General features: G+C 43.5%; 1 protein-coding gene across 1 annotated transcript in view; it reads right to left on the bottom strand.

The window, feature by feature from the left end:
• Nucleotides 1–16,604, bottom strand: part of CDHR1 (cadherin related family member 1) — a 45,784-nt gene extending 29,180 nt beyond the window's left edge. Inside the window, exons 1-8 of the mRNA XM_074155040.1 lie at nt 16,544–16,604; nt 15,699–15,794; nt 6,864–7,009; nt 5,955–6,005; nt 4,539–4,628; nt 3,957–4,043; nt 2,128–2,244; nt 326–469 (exon numbers count right to left, since the gene is read on the bottom strand). Of these exons, the coding sequence (XP_074011141.1) occupies nt 326–469; nt 2,128–2,244; nt 3,957–4,043; nt 4,539–4,628; nt 5,955–6,005; nt 6,864–7,009; nt 15,699–15,794; nt 16,544–16,604 (792 nt within the window). The remainder of the gene's footprint in view (nt 1–325; nt 470–2,127; nt 2,245–3,956; nt 4,044–4,538; nt 4,629–5,954; nt 6,006–6,863; nt 7,010–15,698; nt 15,795–16,543) is intronic.
• Nucleotides 16,605–16,928: the final 324 nt, after the last annotated feature.

Genomic DNA, 16,928 nt, shown 5'->3' with positions numbered 1-16,928 from the left:
CGGCCAAGTGCCTCTGCAGGTCTCAGCTACAGAAGAACTCTTAACCACTGTCTAGGCTTAGACCATTGGCAGAATTATTATTCTGCCAATAAATGGGCAGAATCTTTTTTGACTTTAATGACAGCAACAGGAAGCTTTGCATGGCAAATTTGCAATGAATGTAAATAAGAACAAGTTTGAGATTTTGTCAGCTCATTTCACCTAGGAGTCATATCAGAGCTTAGGTCCCAGTTTCCAATAAAGCCTGAGCTAGAAACCAGAGGACCATCTTGAATGAGATGTGAAAGATTGCACTTGTTCTCCTACCAGCAAAACCAGCACTTACTGCGAGTGTATCCTCATAAACATATCCATAGTAGGGAGTCCCGATGAACATGGGGGGAGTGTCCTGAACATCCTCCACATTGACAGTAACGGTTGTTGTGGCTGAAAACACTTTGTTGTCTCCTCTGAGCTTCCCACCACCATCCTAGAAGAGAAGTCATCATCAGATCCCTCTGCTAAAACATATCTGCGAATCAGCTTATGGCATTGCATGCACCTCATGAGCCTTCAGAAGCACAGTCCCAGGAATCCCTTCTCTCTCGCAACACACAGATTAATCTCTGCTGCCCTATTCTCTTCTATTTTCCATTTCTCCTGCTCCTCTCTGATTAGGAAGACAGCTTGCAGTGTCTCAGAAGTCATTCTTGTATTAAATGTGGTTGTGCCAATACACATAGTCATACACGATCTTTTATCAACAACACAGGGGATAGGGAATTCAAGTTTCTTTGAGGGGAAAAAAGAACGCTAGAAACAGATGCAAAAAGTTAGTGACTAAGGTCTACAGCTTTTCATCCCACCTATAGTCTTGTCAAAAACAGAAGACAATGAGCAGTAGCAAGGTAGTGCATTTCTAGGGGGAAATTAAAGAGTGTGCATGATCAAAGTCTCCTAGGGACTCTTACGTGATAAGGTGAAAGCACGGAGGAGCTGTGCAGCCAAGAACTGTTAGATAACCATGGTGTATAAACAATCTCTGGGGACCTGACTACAATCAACTCTGTGCTACTCATACAGCAGAGCCAATTAGAAAGATGACTCGCAATTTCAGAAGCTTTTAACACCCTCAGTCTCAGGGCACCGGCTGGAGGTCAGTACTCATGCTGGTGTATAAAAGTGTAAATTGTTCATTGTGTCTGCTGTACCAATTCTAAAAATTCCATTTTTTGGGTAAGATATGCTCTTTTTTTTTCCTCCTTACTGCCCTGGAGGCAGCATTTAAGCCAAATTTTGTTACTTCTTCTCAAATGAACCCTGGCTAAATAAATACATAAAAAGATCTGTATGTTTTTCATAAGACACGAGAAACTCAAAGTCCCCATTAGTAGCAGCAAAATCATCCTCTTTCCACCCGTGCGAGCCTGTCTGTGTGACAGGTTCCCACAGGATCCTGAGAGACTTTACTCCAGAATCCATAAACTTTTAATGCCTGTTATGAATCCTTAGCCGTGCCACAGGCACAGCACTGCTGAGAATGACAGTGGCAAGAAGGGATGTGCAGCAATATTTGCAGGATTTGAATAAGCTCCTGCTACAAGGCAGCAGAGAAGTGAAAGAAAGAAACATCCACAGGTATTTCCAGAGAAGAAGTCCGCCACTTGCACTGCACGGGGTCCAGCTGTGCCCTGTGTCTTACTGTGGCTAATAACTGACCTGCACCTTGCCCTTGTTGCAGTAGGGCCATGACCTGGGCAGCAAGAGGGAGCCCTGGGCACCTGTGTTTGCTCAAAGGCTGGTACTTCTTGAAGCCGGGGCTGTGTACACCAACCCTTCACTTCTAGGTGACTCTCTAAATTCTGCAGCGGGGGTCACTATCCTGGCACTGGAGCCTGAGCAAAATGCGGGAAACCCACTTCCAAGTGCCTCCAGATGTTGTTCAGCAGCAGACACGGGTCATCTTTCCTCCCTCACTTTTCCATGTTACCCCACACACCTCCAGATGTTACAGAGGGAGTGACTGTGCTGCTTCAATGTTATAATTCATGTTTCAGCAACCCTTTAAGTCACACTTGTATTCAAACTAATCAATCCTACTCAAATACAACCCCCCATCTCCTCTAGTCTCAGATAAAAGCTTTATACCTTGGCTACGACAACAACAAAATGTGTTCTTGATTTCTCATAGTCCAGGGTGACCCCTGTTTTGATGCGCAGGACACCACTGTGACGGTCTATTGTAAACTTATTAGCATGGATGTTCTAGAAGAAAAGAAGAAACAGCAAGAGATTACAGGTATGGAAATAAGATTGCCGTAGGGATTCATCTTTTATTTCGTCTGCTAAGGGAAAAGACTAGAATAATGATACGGTTTGGGTGAATAATGTATTTGATGAATTTCACCTCTGTGTGTTTATGAACAATTCATGAACCAACCACAAGTCTCTCATTATTCAGAATAAATCAGTTACCTGCAATGTAGATTTTTTTAATCTTTTAGTATTTCATTGTGAAATCTTAAACTTTGGTTAACGCACCTCACTGCATGGAAAGAGCTAGGGAGGCTTAACAGAAAAAAATATGAGGGGAAAACAAAAGAGAAAAAAAGGTGTTATCCCTCAGTGTTTCAAAGTTCTACTAGCTTAAAAAAAAGCAGGAAGTTTGCACACAAAGATTATTGTCAATAGAGTGGTGTTTGCTGATTTTTGTGATATACAAATAAAACCTAAAAGACATCTGATTTAAAAAAAAAAAAAGCCTGAAAAAATGTCTCCCTCCATTCTTCTGGGCTGGAGATATCTATATACACACCTCCATTGGGGTATTCATACACAATGGCCGCTGTCGGATAATCTTGGCCTTTTCAGTAGACATCACCACCTGCCTTCATCAGACTTTTGGAAAGGTTTTTTCTGTGCACTTGAGAATTCCCAGAGATTGTGCCAAAAGACATGGCAACGTATTTTCAACAAATACACGTATTTAGTAACCTTTTTGCCACACAAACATATCAACTAGATATAGAAGTTTGAAATTGCTGTTCCTTGGCTTCACAGTCTGTCAGCTTACTGGAAAAATCCCTGTACAAAATTGAATCCTGCAGATATTGTATTTTAAATGGATCATAATTGGTGAAATCAAACCTAAATTTCAACAAGGCACTCAAGGTATCCTTTTCACAGTATGCCCAAGCTCTTAACAGGATTAGCTTTAGTACTATGTAAATATCTCCCAACTCGTTTCCATATTTGTATCCAAAGTAAATATTGCCACAAACTGGTTTTTGGTTTTTTCTTTCTGTTGCCTCTTGAATAAGGAGCGCTGCAGCTCATCTGGACGAAGGTGCATGCAGGAAGAAGAAATTTGATGTATATAACGCAAAAAGTTGCCCTCTTGGCATGCAGAAAGTCTGTAATACAGAAATTCAGCTTTAAATATGGAGCCCTTTATGTTCTTCACCAGTGGGCAACACCTGAAAGGCTGGTTACAAGCGGGCATGGCTTTGTCAGTGAGAAGACTTAGTGCCTCACATTTCACACTGTGATCCGGGTCTCAGTTATGCACCAGCCTGCTACACCGCAGTGCACATTTGGGTTTGCAGTGCATTTTGCTTTCTAAAGAAAGCTATTTCATGCTTTAGAAATCCTATATGCAGACAAGATTACACATTAGACTCGCTCTCCCCGTTACTCCACAAAGAAACGGCCAAGAAGAGCCCTGCCGTGAGGAGTCCTGCTGGCAAGCATAGGAGTGACAGTGGCAACTCCAGCTCCTCCTCCTGCCTGCTGGACTGCACTTGGCTGCTTGCAGGCAGACAGTATTCGTTTGGTCAATGCTGGTTTTCTTGTGCACGGGACAAAATTGGTTCCACAGACACTAGTAGCAGGCTCAACCCTCAAAATCTTTTTTTAACCTGATTTCTGAGAACTCAGTAAATGAGAGGTGATTTTTAAAGGTACAAGTAATACCTTACCTGCAAGAAATAGGTGATACTTCCTCCAGAACCTGTGTCTTTATCCACTGCCTCGATCTTAAAGATACTGCTGCCGGAGGGAGTGTTCTGTGACCAGGAAGAGTTACCAGAGTCACACAGAAGTGGAATACCAGGTGAGTTAGAAGAAATGAAAAATGAGCATGCAAGGAGGCAGCAAGAGAACGATGGTAGAAAGAATATAAATGCATCAAGGGAACCAAAGAACAGAAAGAAAAGAGGGAAGAGATTAAAAATGGAGGAAATTGGAGAAGTACAAGAAGGAAGAAAAACTTTTTGGAATAGAAATGACAGGAAATCTCAGCGAAGACAGAGCACATCCTATTCCCACTGAAGTAAATTCTAAAACCTCCCAATAACTCACATTTTGGAGCTTACCCACAAAACAGCACACCTAAAGTACCTACAGACTTATTCCCTAAATTTGCGTAAATATCTACCCAACCCCCAAAACAAAAGAATGCAAGTTAGTCCTGCACATCATCTTATTTTGCTGAAAACATACTAGATCCTCTTTACATCCCATTGAAATATACTTCCAGTATGCAAAGGAACTTCACCAACCTCAGGGACTTGGACTATGTAAGGTGTATTGATGAACTCCGGGCTCTCATCATTAGCATCCATTACAAGGATCCTCACTTTTTCAGAAACCTGAAGTAGAATATGAAGAACATATTATGACTCAAGCTGATTTTCAACATGTACCTGTTCATTTGGCTACTAGGGTGCAGTAAAAGGCAATGAGAAATTACATTGTAATAGAGTATCTTTGCACTACCAAAACTGAGCACATAAAAGAAAATACAGAAAAATTCCATAATGCAGAAGAATTTGCTTTGTGGAGAACACCCAGATATCTCCAAACTAAATAAGGAATCTCAGAGTACTTTATAAATTAGAGATTGGGGCTAATTTTCAAGTCTTTCTTCTTCTTTATGCCATTCAAGATACCATGATGTATTTTATGAGAATACCTAAAAGACTGTAAAAGTCAGTACCTGACAGCCAAGAGCATCCATTAATGCCTCATTTGATATCATGATACTAGGTTAATAGCATGCATAATTTGGGTGGACGAACACATGCTACTAATACGTAACAATCCATCTTGAACAAAATACATATTCTCTTTCTAAAAATACAGAAGCAAACATATTTGACCAAATAAACTTCCCAGTTGTTTGCAAGTGGACACGTGGATGTGATCCCATTATTTCCTGTTTACAGAGGTTGTCAGAGCAGTTGTGCCTGTAGGATGCTGGCACCTCCCAAACATTTGTTGTACTGATCTCAAATAATTTGTTTGAGATGAGGAAGAGCTTGAGAGTTATTCTGTCTTCTGGACAGTAAGAGGGTCCCACTTTTGTGGCCCAGGTCCTCTTATTAGCAGACTAATATCCTGGCTGTGACAGCATTTGTCCGTAAGCTAAAGTGCCAAGGAAATTTGTAGAACTAGGACTGGATGCTTGTGGAACGCCTCAGAAAAGTCCTTAATGATTCGAAGTGATCAAAGCTTTATTCAACAGCAGACTAGAAAAGCCCCACCCCCCTAGCCTAAACAAATCTTCTTAATGTCATGCCAGAGAAACGTTGCAGGTGTGGAGGGACAGCCAGCTCTTGGGTGTCCAACACTAGTGCCTATAAAGTCATACATTTCTCCAAAAAGCCTCCAGTTCTTTCTTAGGTATTGATCCTACTGAGCTGACAGTGAAATTTCATAGGAAGCTCCTGTAATTCTGCAGGCCACTAAGTCAGTCTGTTAGCTCACACTACATTGTAATTATCCTCAAATAGCTGAGCAAGGAGCCGGAGTAAGACCTTAGTTACTGGGAGTTCAGTGGCTCTTGAAACAGGAGGCAAAACTCTAATGAGATTATGTTTTTTGATAAAATGAGATAGTCCCTGTAAGGTAAATTAATAGGAGGATGTATGTGGGGACAGACAGTTTGACAAGCTACAGCATAATTAAATACTTACTGTACTCAGGCCATCTGAAATACTGACAATAACTTCTATTTCATCTTCCTTCTGTAAACCAAGAAAATTCTTTTGTTAGAGAGATGGTCTTTGCCCTGATTGGAAAAGGGACTGCAAGTTTAAATGTGTCTCAGCAGGTAAATGAAAGCGACAACTAATACCACAAAGCAATCACAGCAGAGGCTAGGAAGACCCCCCTCAGAGGCTCCAGCTGTGGGGATCTTTGGACTTTCTGTGACTACTGTCAAGAGACAGTTGGTCTGGGAATCCCTGTTGTCCTGTAAAGTGCTAGTGAAAATCAGTCATCTTTTTCAAGAAACACTCTCTAAAAAGGCATATTGGTTCAAAATTCTTCTGTCTCAGTCAACAGTATTTTGAAGGGTTTATTAAGTACTGTGTACCCTTCCCTGCAAAGGAGACATGAAGGATTCAGTGCCTGTGTTCCCAGAATAAGGCTGCCTTTAGATCAGTATTGCTGGGGACATCTTTAACCCAACACGGCTACATGTGGGCTAAAGGGCTATGATGTAACTAGAGAAGTGTCCTGGAACACTGCTTACACAAATCTCTATTTCCTCCTAATGACAGGAGAGTCCCCTGTCTGAGGATCAGAGGACTGTAACTGCCCCTACACTCTTGACAGGGTGCGGCTGGGGGAAGATAGGAACACAGAGTAAACTTCTCTTTTGGCAAGAGCTGGACAGACAGCTGCCAAAAAAAATTGATAGCAATGTCAGTGGTGCAATTCAACTGGAAAACAACATGATGGGTGAAGCATAATGTCTCAGAATTGCAAGGTATATTAGATGTTTCAGGGGTGAGTAAGTTGGCATTGTCCCTCAAAGCCACAGATCAAATTAAACTGAAGGAAATTCCATGAACACACAGAGTGGTGCCATTTCACTGTACCTCTCTGTCAAGCTCCTCGATCAGCGTAACATTTCCAAGGTTCTTGTCGACAGAAAAGTAGCGTCTTGATCCAGCTTCATAGGCCAGGCCATATGTCACGGGATCTCCTTCTGGATCGGTTCCATTCAGAGTGTACACATGGGTACCTGAAAAATTGGCATTCAACAGCATTTCCCTGTGGTTACTTCAATCAGTGAGTTTTTCACTGGTCTGTTCCTTAGGAACTTAGCTCCCCTGTGGCAGGCAAAGCTTTTGTGAATCAAACCCACTTACTGGGAAATATGGATAAGTAGGCAGTTCAATAGTCCTGATTGCCACTTTTTAGCCTATTGGTTAAGCCGAGTTTATCAGCGCTGGTTTCTCTCACTTCAGGCTCTTTCCTGCGGAACCGCACCGAGATCAATACTGTTCACACCATAGTGTTTACACAGATGACAAGCTCTTGACTAACTCTCAGCCCAGGTGAGTCAGAAGTGATGCTGTTGTATGACTTGGTGACAACCTCAGAAATACCAAAAGGCCCTCACACACCTCCGCTTTATGGGAACAACAGACTTGCAGGCAGAGGATCCGGCAACTGTAGGCAGCACTCCCACAGGACTGGACCCAGGCTCTGAAGCTCAGGAGATGCAAGGACATTTGCAGACTTTTCCACTTTGAGAACTAATAGATGCAAAAATCTTCTTTCCTAATTCGCTCCCCCTCATTAGCTCCCTCTCATTAAATTCTCTACTTAACACACCCACTCATGCTCATACCAATGAATAAATTCTCTAAACTCATCAATGTATTTCTTTCACAAGCTGGGGAAAGAGAGATTGTTATTTCTATTTTTAAACATTTGAGAAGTTGGTGCCAGTTTTTCCAGTAAACTGACTTTGTTTATCAGAAGTGATACTTCCTGGGGGAGTTATAACACCCACACTTTCAAAACATGATGAGGGTTTATTGGTATTATTTTTTTAAACTTACACGTCTGTCATTCTACTGTGCATTAATATCTTCACCAAAATAACTTCAAGCACTTTACAAATATCAGTTAGCTGAGCCTGAAATATAAAACACCGTTGTTTCCTTCCAATCTGCTAATGCCTTGGGTAAGTTACCTGAGATATCCATCGCAGAGTTTCAAAACAGAAACTCTGCTTTACATCTAACAAAGTTCCCCGCACTGGAAATAGTGTAGGCAAGTGACTCACAAGTTAGTAGTGAGTTTTGCCTGTGCATGGGACACAGAGATATGATGGAAGAATCCCCACTAAGAAAGTTAGCATGAAGTTAGGGAAGAATGCTGTTAAAGGGAACCCAGATGGCTCCAGTTTTAAACTACTCTGGTCCTGAGTTCAAGAGATTTTTAATTCTGTACTCAAAAGTTGTAATCTTTTTCTCGTATCCTCTCTGTAGTGGCAGTGGAGTTTTTCACTGACCAGATCCATAAGCTTTGTTTAACTCTAGAGCTTTGGTTGAGGTCCTGCCCGCACCACTGACAGGTCAGCTTCTCAAATGTGTCCTCAGCTTTGCAATGCAACCTTCTGCTGCTTGTTTGCTTATCCCTCAGCACGCAAAATGTAAAGCAAACAGATCAGTGGGCTTAATGGACATGCAGCCACCAGGCATCAGTAGTGACACTGTCTTCTTTGCATAGCAAGACATTATGCCAAGACACATGGGATCTGTGTTCTCTTATGAGTAAACTCTCTTATGATAATAACCAGGGCAAAATTTGGGCAACTTTATACAGAAAAGTGTTCACACTGCAAAAACCAATGGGCCCCAAGGTGCACAAGCAACACATCCTATTATAAGCTGTCTCAGCCAGCCAACAAATAGTCAAGATTTGCAAAACAGGTTCACAAAACTACAAAACACGTTCCATGTTTTTCTTGGACTTTTCCCACAAAACAGGGTAGAAAATAAAAACACATCTGTAACTGAGATCTCCCAAAATTATTAGGGAAAGACAGTGAGCAGTGTGATGAGACACTTCTCTGATTATAACAACTGAACGGTGTAAGTACAAAGAAATGCAAGGAGAAGAATAAATTGGGGCTGATATAAAATAGTGTCCTGAAAGGACAGCTATATCTCCTGATACAGCTCTCTATAGAAGTGACAGAAATTTCAAGACTATTGAAGGTTCTGCAACACCAGTACTGACTGCATTTATTCTTGCTTTTTAAAAGCTTTGTCTTAATATCACAGCTGGGGCCAAATGGAGAATTTGAATGTCAATTGCCAGCGCTTCACTGACATCATTATCAACACAATGCTTTGCTTCAGCCTTTTCCAGTCATTAGAAGTTTTTACTTGTTAGTTGCATTTCTGCCCTTCTTCTTCACTTTTCCTGTCCCTTCCACTTCATATACCCCTGCCTCTCCTGCCTGTTTCTAGCTTACGCAAATGCCTGCAGCAGCTGCTGAGCAGCACTGCCTGTGCAGGGGAGAAACAGGATGGACACCACAACCCGTGGCTGGGGTCTCTTGGAGCCTGTGGGTGACAGCCAGGCAGAGGGTCTAGTGGTGTGACTGGGGCTGCCCTGGATGACCAGCACCAGCAGAGCACAAACTGCAACCCGCTCCTCAGGGACCGCAGAGCATGTGCTAGAGAAGAACAGGCTGTGAAAGTTTAGGTGAATACATTTGAACCTGGGCTTGTTTTTCCAGTCTCACAATTTTCTCTCCTGCATTTTCTAGGAATTTTCTTATAAGGAAAACAGGAACTTTCTTGCTGCTAAATGTGAGAAGAAAGATTGATATTGGTACATACTGAGATTACTGAGGTTTCTGAGCAAGTAAGAAGGACATCATTGATCTTTACACTGGACTGTTTGCTTCCTAGCTAAAGCTGATACTTCTTAATTTTTAATACAGGACAGTTGTGTGCCTTTTAAATTGGATTGTGGATCAAAATTTCTTTTCTAGCTCATTATAATTCCTAATTTTCTCTGAACTGTAATTTCACTCCACAATACTCTCCATATCATTAACAACCTGGGAACACTTCTCAGCACAGCGTTAATGCCAATTAAAAATCTCCTTTCAGTGTGCTGCCTCTACTTGCTGAGAAGGAAATAAACAAAAAAAAATACCAGCTAAAATCTTGTTGGTAAGTAGCAAGTAAACAGCCTCTCCCTGCCAGAAAGATAAGGGAATAGAAGAGTCTTTATCTGGGGATATGGGAAATGCCATGGAAGGGCCCTGGCTGGAAGAGCTGGATCCTCTGAGTACCATGGGGATGGTGCAGCAGGCTGGGATGGGGAAGTCCCTGGGAGCTGGATGCTGCTCCCTGCTACAGCTGCTTCCCAGGAGCCACGCCAGGCTCTCACTTCATTTTCCTATTCCATCTTAAAAGTCATTTGCTCTTTGCTCCTGCCACTCGGGCTGAATGGCTGTCCCATGATGCCATTGCTCCATTTTACTTCATTTCTGACTTAAATTTATTCACGGCCAGCCTCTGTCCATGTGCTCTGGGGCTGGTTTTGCCCTCTCACTGAAGACACACTCTCCCTCTCTGCTGTGTGACACTCAGCAACCAAATCCCCTCCCTGCCAAGTTAAACAAGGCAAGCACATTTCGGACCCATGCTCAGTCCCGCCGTTGTCCTTTGCCACCACAGCTGACACCTGTTAACAAGATGCAGAGAGGGATATTCATGGCCATGCTCCCAGGACAGGACACCTCTGTTCCCAATGTCACAGCAAACACCATCTTGCCCAGGGTTAGGTGCCTGTTCTCCACCTGTCTCAGCCAAAGGCCTGTTTTCCCACCAGGAAAGGTGATGGACAGTTAACACACAGCTCACAGAGGGCTGTTTTACACTGTAAGCACAGGGGAGCTCAGGCTTCTGGAGGGCACGGACCATACACCAAGCCTACCTCAGAAAGGGCTCCTTTCCCATTCACTACCATCTACCGCTCCTTCCTGAGCTTGCCTGGGTGGCTCCTGCTCCCTTCCTGCACCTGACACACCGCCACTGGATGGCAAAGTGGAGACACGGCCAGGACCAGCAGCCCAAAAGCCATGGCTGCTACAGCTGCAGCCGAAACTGGCCTCGCAGCTGCAAGCCCCTGCAGTGGGGAGAGGGGGCAAGTACCCGAAACACCACCCCACAGACAGCAGCAATGTGTCCCCACAGCAACCAACTCCGAGGAGGAGCCATCCGAGGGCAATTTTCTGTGTCTGCAGTTTCTGTTAGAAGCATAAAACACCTGCGAGCCCTCAGTGCATCTCTGCGCAGTGCTCTGCTTGGCGGGGGGCTCTCTTCTGCGCAGCGTTAGCTCTGCTGCAGCGATGCAGAAGGCAGGCTCTGTTTAACAGTTTTGTTCTGGTAGCTCCTGGCTTTCCGAGGGGAGAGATTTCAGTTTCTGCAAAAAGTTGAATGTTCCTGCACCTTCAAAAAATTTAGCCTTTCCAGAGTCACCTGAATGTCTTAGTGGGTCTCTAGATTTCAAGACACAACTTGGGCTAAATTGTCTAGTCAGAAAGGAATTATCATTTAAAAAAGCATCATGTTAATTCTTTCATTCAAGTATTTTTTGTGACAAGGAGGTTTGGAAAGAAATTGTGGGCAGAAAAAATTATTTGTGGATTCAGCTACTATATATATATCTGTGATGGATGAAATCCAGAAACACATGCAGAGAGATGGCAGAGCACGAGGGTGGGATCGCTGAAGGAAGGAACAGGAAACACACTAACAGGGACTCTCACCAGTTTGGAGAGCATCAGTTGGATCAGGGTGATAGAAACAGGGAAGGAACGATGGGTACCAGAGGGGACAAAAGGGCTCTCCACAGCCAGCTGTGAATGATGGGAAGAAAGGAGACCAGTAGCATGTAGGAACAACAGCGGAAGCCTGAAGGAATGAGGGCCCTGAAGTGGTCAGTCATCCAGTGGTAGATAGCTGGCAGCTGTAACTGCCACTGCAAACTGGCTTTTAACTGGGGGTAGTGCATACTTAGGGACATGGGGAAAAACAGAAAGGAAAAACACAAGGATGAGAGGCATGCGAAGATCTCCAGAGCACCGATGATGCTTGGGCTGTGGGAGAGTAATGAACTAGGCCTTCCAAGTACGCTTCAATCCCTTGCATTGCAGCTGTTCTCAGCCCCACTCTGTCCCCGCTATGAGAGCTTACAGGGATTAATGAGGTAAGATGAAATAAACAACCTGAAATAGCATCCCACACATGCCTTAAGACCTTGATTAAGAGCACGCGTACATTATGTGTGTACACAGGCAACTCCTTGCAAAGAGCTAATCACCCACCTGCCCTGCCAAACAGCCACACAAACTGCAACTGTATTTCAGTTCATAACTTTTCCCATTCTTCTTACATCTGGCACTGTAAGGGGCTGCTGTTCTGGCCCTTCTTACCTCGAGGGGTCTCATGCTCTGCAGCAATAAATGGGATCTGGGCATCTGCGGATACTTTCAAGCTTTCATACAGAAATAGTATTTGCTGCTTTTATGATAACATGTCAAAATGTATGTAACTTGGTAGATCACAACTATCTGTACGTAAGCACAATTGCACAAGGAAGGTCAAGTTAAGGATGATATAAGCATGATAATGTGATTTTCTTGATTTTGACACATTCATGCAGCTGCAGCACCGCAATTTCTCTTTCTAGGGTTACATGGAGAATCCACTGTCTCCTTTTGCTGCTCCAGAACACTGTATGTCCCTTCCCTACTGATGCCTGGGAAAATAACTCACACACACCACTTTGCCAACTGCTTGTAATCTCGGTGGGGCCACAGACCGTAAAATACCCGGAGGTTTATTGTTCATTGCTCAGATCAGACACTGGATACTGCCACGAAAAGCATCCTGCCTACGACTCCAAATTTTACGTAAGCACAGGGAAGACCCTTATGGCAACCTTCCCATTTTTGCAGCACCTAAGCCTGAGTGAAACCATCCAGAATCCAAGATACAGAAGTTTCAATTCCCCTGTTTTGTCACTGATCATCTTGCTCAAAATGAAAGACGGCTGCTGGAGTGTGGGTGCTCGAGACTGCACACAGACATCAGAGACCAGACTCCTCTTTCTTCTGGAGGAGACTGGGGTAGAGGGATTAAGAGTAATAGCTTCCTCTGCAGTGTGAGACCCCTCATTGGAGCTGCAGAAAAGGGGCCCTGGCAGCCATTTATCACAGGCAGCGCGTGAGCCCTCACTGAACTCTGGCATGAAGCTCTGACTGTGCTCTGATGCCAACACTGGTCCTCTCGCCCTGCGCAAAGCTGAATGCACACCTGACACCAAAGCATCAGTGTCATTTGTGCCCTCCTCTGGGATCTCCTTGCCGGGGCATCCCTTGCTGACACGGGCAGTGGGTAGCAGCAGCAGTTTGCACTGAGCAAACCCCAAGCAGTCACATCCTAAGGGAACTTCCCAAAGCGCTTTCAGAAGAGAGGACCCTGCAGTACTTACAGCTTTTAGCCAAGGTGTTCTGAGAGTTAGCCCAAAGAAGCACTAGCAGCTGCGTGGCAAAGCTACCATATTTGGACTTCTCAGAAGTAAGGTCTTGCGTCCTCCTTTCCCAAGGGCTTCTCCAGACCCTTAGCAAAAGCCTAAACTCAATGCCTCCTAACCTTTTAACTCAGAGAAATGCTTTTGGTGGCACCTTTGGAGCTTTAAGCCAGAAGCCGCTTCTCTCTTGTCTTTTAAAGCACAAATACAGCAAATTTGAAGTACAAACCAGCCAATGTAAAGACATAAACACATTCTGGATGAAGCCAGCAGGCAAGAGGTACAGCAGCACTGAAGCTTGAGCTTTATCATGGCTGCAACCAAAACATAAACTCCCCAGGGACCTCTACATACCTAGTCTGGTTGCTAGTGTTACAAAAGCACATGCAAAAGCCCATCACGAATTTGTCACTATTCTTACCCAGGCTAGTCACAAGAATGCTAAGACAGGCTCTGATCCCTCACCCTGCTGTTTTGCTGTTGTGGTGGGCACACTCTCCTTCTTCACCTGCCTGCAGCCCCAGATCAGATGCACTGGGTCCCACTGCTGTAAAATTACTGCTGTGCTTTGCTGCTGCAGGGAGTGCTGTCATCTGAGAGACCGTCTGGCGCTGCAGTCCTGGTAGGAGGACATTTTTGACTGTGTTGGCAGCTCTGTGCCATCTTTATATCCCCATCCCCACGCAGGTGGCTGGAGGCTCTCAGCGGTGGCAGGGAGAGGCTGATGCTCTGCAAATGTCTGAGAGCTGCCACCACACTGGGGGACGGGAGTTTGATGGCAAGCGAGTGAGTTGTACTGCCTGCAGTTTGAGTGGTGGAGTTGGCAAACACTACCCCAAACAAACGGAGTTGGGGTCCCATTTTGTGGCTATCTGGCATTACGAGACTTATATAATAGACACCACTATTAGACAAGTGGTGTCACTGGCTAATCTTACTCCAGCAATCAGCAGAGCTGTCTGGATTGCCAAGGCTGAGCAAGTGTGGTTTCTATGTGAATTGGGGCAGAAGTACAGCAAAAATCACAGCTCCTTGGTCTGCCTCTGGCTTTTTCAAGTGCCAGTACATTACTGCTGGCCTTCAGCTGAAGTTTCCACTTAAGCTTGACCGAGTTTATAGCAAATCCCTACTGCATCATAAGCAAGCTCCTTTTAAGTTCATCGGCTAGATGCGTCACTTCTATGGTATGTGCCACCTTCTCCCCCTCCTCTTCTCTGGTTGAGCAGGCAAAGGAGAAGTCACTGCTTCCCAGTCACTCTCTCCCCACCCCCCAGCATGCCCTTGGATCTTGGCTGGCATTAACACCACTGGGCCAGAAACGCAGACTCAGGGCAAGCCCCAGGCAGCTGCTTCCCAAAGCAGTGAGTGACCCTGGGCATGTTTAGGAAGGCAAAGGTGGCAGCATCGGTCTTCCAGAGGAGGCTGTGTCCACTGGATCCTTCCCTCACCCTTGCCTCCCCCAGCTGCCTGAGCCCTGGGAGGGGAGGGTTTTGGGTGCACCCCTCCGTGCAGCCATCTTTCTCCTCTGTGCACGAGACAGCTAATAAATGGGTGCTCTGGTACTCGATTTGCAATAGCTAAACACTTTTCTGATTTAGCCTGTAAAAGCTACAGACAAACAGGAGCAAATCCTAAACAAAAACTCAGTGCAATGTTTGAAGAAAAGTGGTGTTCATCACTGTAATATATTTTACATAAATTTTTTAAATGTTAGGAAATTATTCTTCGCCCATGAAAAATATTGATTTTAAATCACCTTTTTGTTATTATTTAATTTTTCTTAATGCAACTACAGTTATAAGAAGCATAAATAGACCTTCCTCAAAATGCTGAAAGCTGAAAAATACATCAATTTTTGAGTTTTCAATAGACCAAAACTAAACTTTTTTAAAAAACATCAGTTATTTAGACAAAGCAATTTTCACTCCAAGTAGAAACATTTTCTAATGGTAAACATGAAAAATGTGATAGCTGTTTAGAGAAAATCATGCCTTTGTTACTTTTCAACATACAGCTTGCTTCTACCAAGGCTAATAAAATTACTAGCAACTAGGCTTTCTTTTCACAAGCACTTACAGAACTAGTAAGAAGTTCCTAATCACCATAAATTTATTTCTGACCCCAAAGGTCTGTGCTCTGATGCTGTGAATAGATTGGTGGACTAAGAAAAGAGGAGCTAAAATTAATGTTTTAAATTACAGCTACAATTCAAATACGTCATTTTAAATCAAGGCCAATTACAAGTTTCCAAGAAAAACATGTAAGACCACAGCAACAACCTACAACAGAATATACATTGCTAATGAAAAGACCAAGCAGCTTCAGTTTCACAATTTAAACGTAGTCATTTTAATACTGACCAACAGGTGTGTCCTCCGAAAGGCTGAAAAGTGCCATGTTCCCATTTGTGCTTCTGGCTCCATTATCAAAGAAATAGGGGGCATAATTTGCCTGAACTGCAATTAAAACAAAAGAGAAGCCAAAGAAAAGCATTTTGTAGACAGCAGTTATTCGGCTTTGTTACCTGACTCAGTAAACATGAGCTGTTTTGGGAATACTAACGGTGAGCAACATACTCAGCTGCTGCAATGAACTTTCAGAACTATACCTGTACAGATATTTTTAATAAAATTACTTCTACATGCCACTGTGCCAGTATTCACACAGCAGCAAATAGAGTATATGGGGAAAAAACCCAACCAACAGAAACAAATCAAGTAGCAGGATCTGTCTAAAAAATCTCAAGCAGTTCCAGACAGCTTCATTAATTAACCTTTTCAGCTTCCAACGACTTTACACCTCTCCCCTACTCTACACATGCAAGTTTGAAACTTTCCCAGTGCCTCGGTACCTCACCCAGTATTCTAAGCACATTCTGTCTTAAAATTATGCCTACTGCATGAGCAATTAGCCATAATTAAATAGTTACTTACTTGCTGCCAGACAACAGCAAACAAAGTTAAAAAAAAACAAGAAACAACAAATTAGTTGTCATTCTACTGACTGACTGTTAGAGATTCAAAATAGCCAATTTGAAACAAAACTGCAAATGTATAAACGCTAAGGGTAACATTTGCACAGGGATCAGATGCCAAGGAAAATATTTCAGGACAACATTACCACATCAGCAAGGACTACTACAGGATTTAAAGTTATGCTTGTATCCTCCTATATTTTTACTTAACAAAGTGATTATTGTACTCACCCAGGCAAACGTGCACCAAACTCAGAAATAAGGAGGGGGTGAGACGCCTTACATGCTTCATCCCACTGAAGAAAGGGCCAATTTCTTCTCGTTTCAAGGGCTTGGTTTTCAGTTGGTTTTTGTTGTGGTTTTTTTTTCCCTCTGAAAGGTACAGGAAAGTGTCCTTCAGACTGATGTGCAAGAGAAATGTGCAAGAGCCAGTAACAGATGCTAAGATGTTAAGCGGATGACACGTCTTAATTTCTGAGGAATTTAAAGAAGCTCCTTCCTACCACCTAATTAGACCAATTACTTTGCAGGGAGCTGTGGGACTCATTTCTGAGACAAGATTTGGAGGAATCAGTGCAACTCTCATAGCTTCTGCTGTTAGTACTGTATTTGTACT

Source organism: Numenius arquata, chromosome 10, assembly GCF_964106895.1.
Source record: "Numenius arquata chromosome 10, bNumArq3.hap1.1, whole genome shotgun sequence".
Classification (NCBI taxonomy): Eukaryota; Metazoa; Chordata; class Aves; order Charadriiformes; family Scolopacidae; genus Numenius; species Numenius arquata.
The sequence above is the reverse complement of the archived record's forward strand: the minus strand, read 5'-3'. Positions and strand labels throughout refer to the sequence as shown.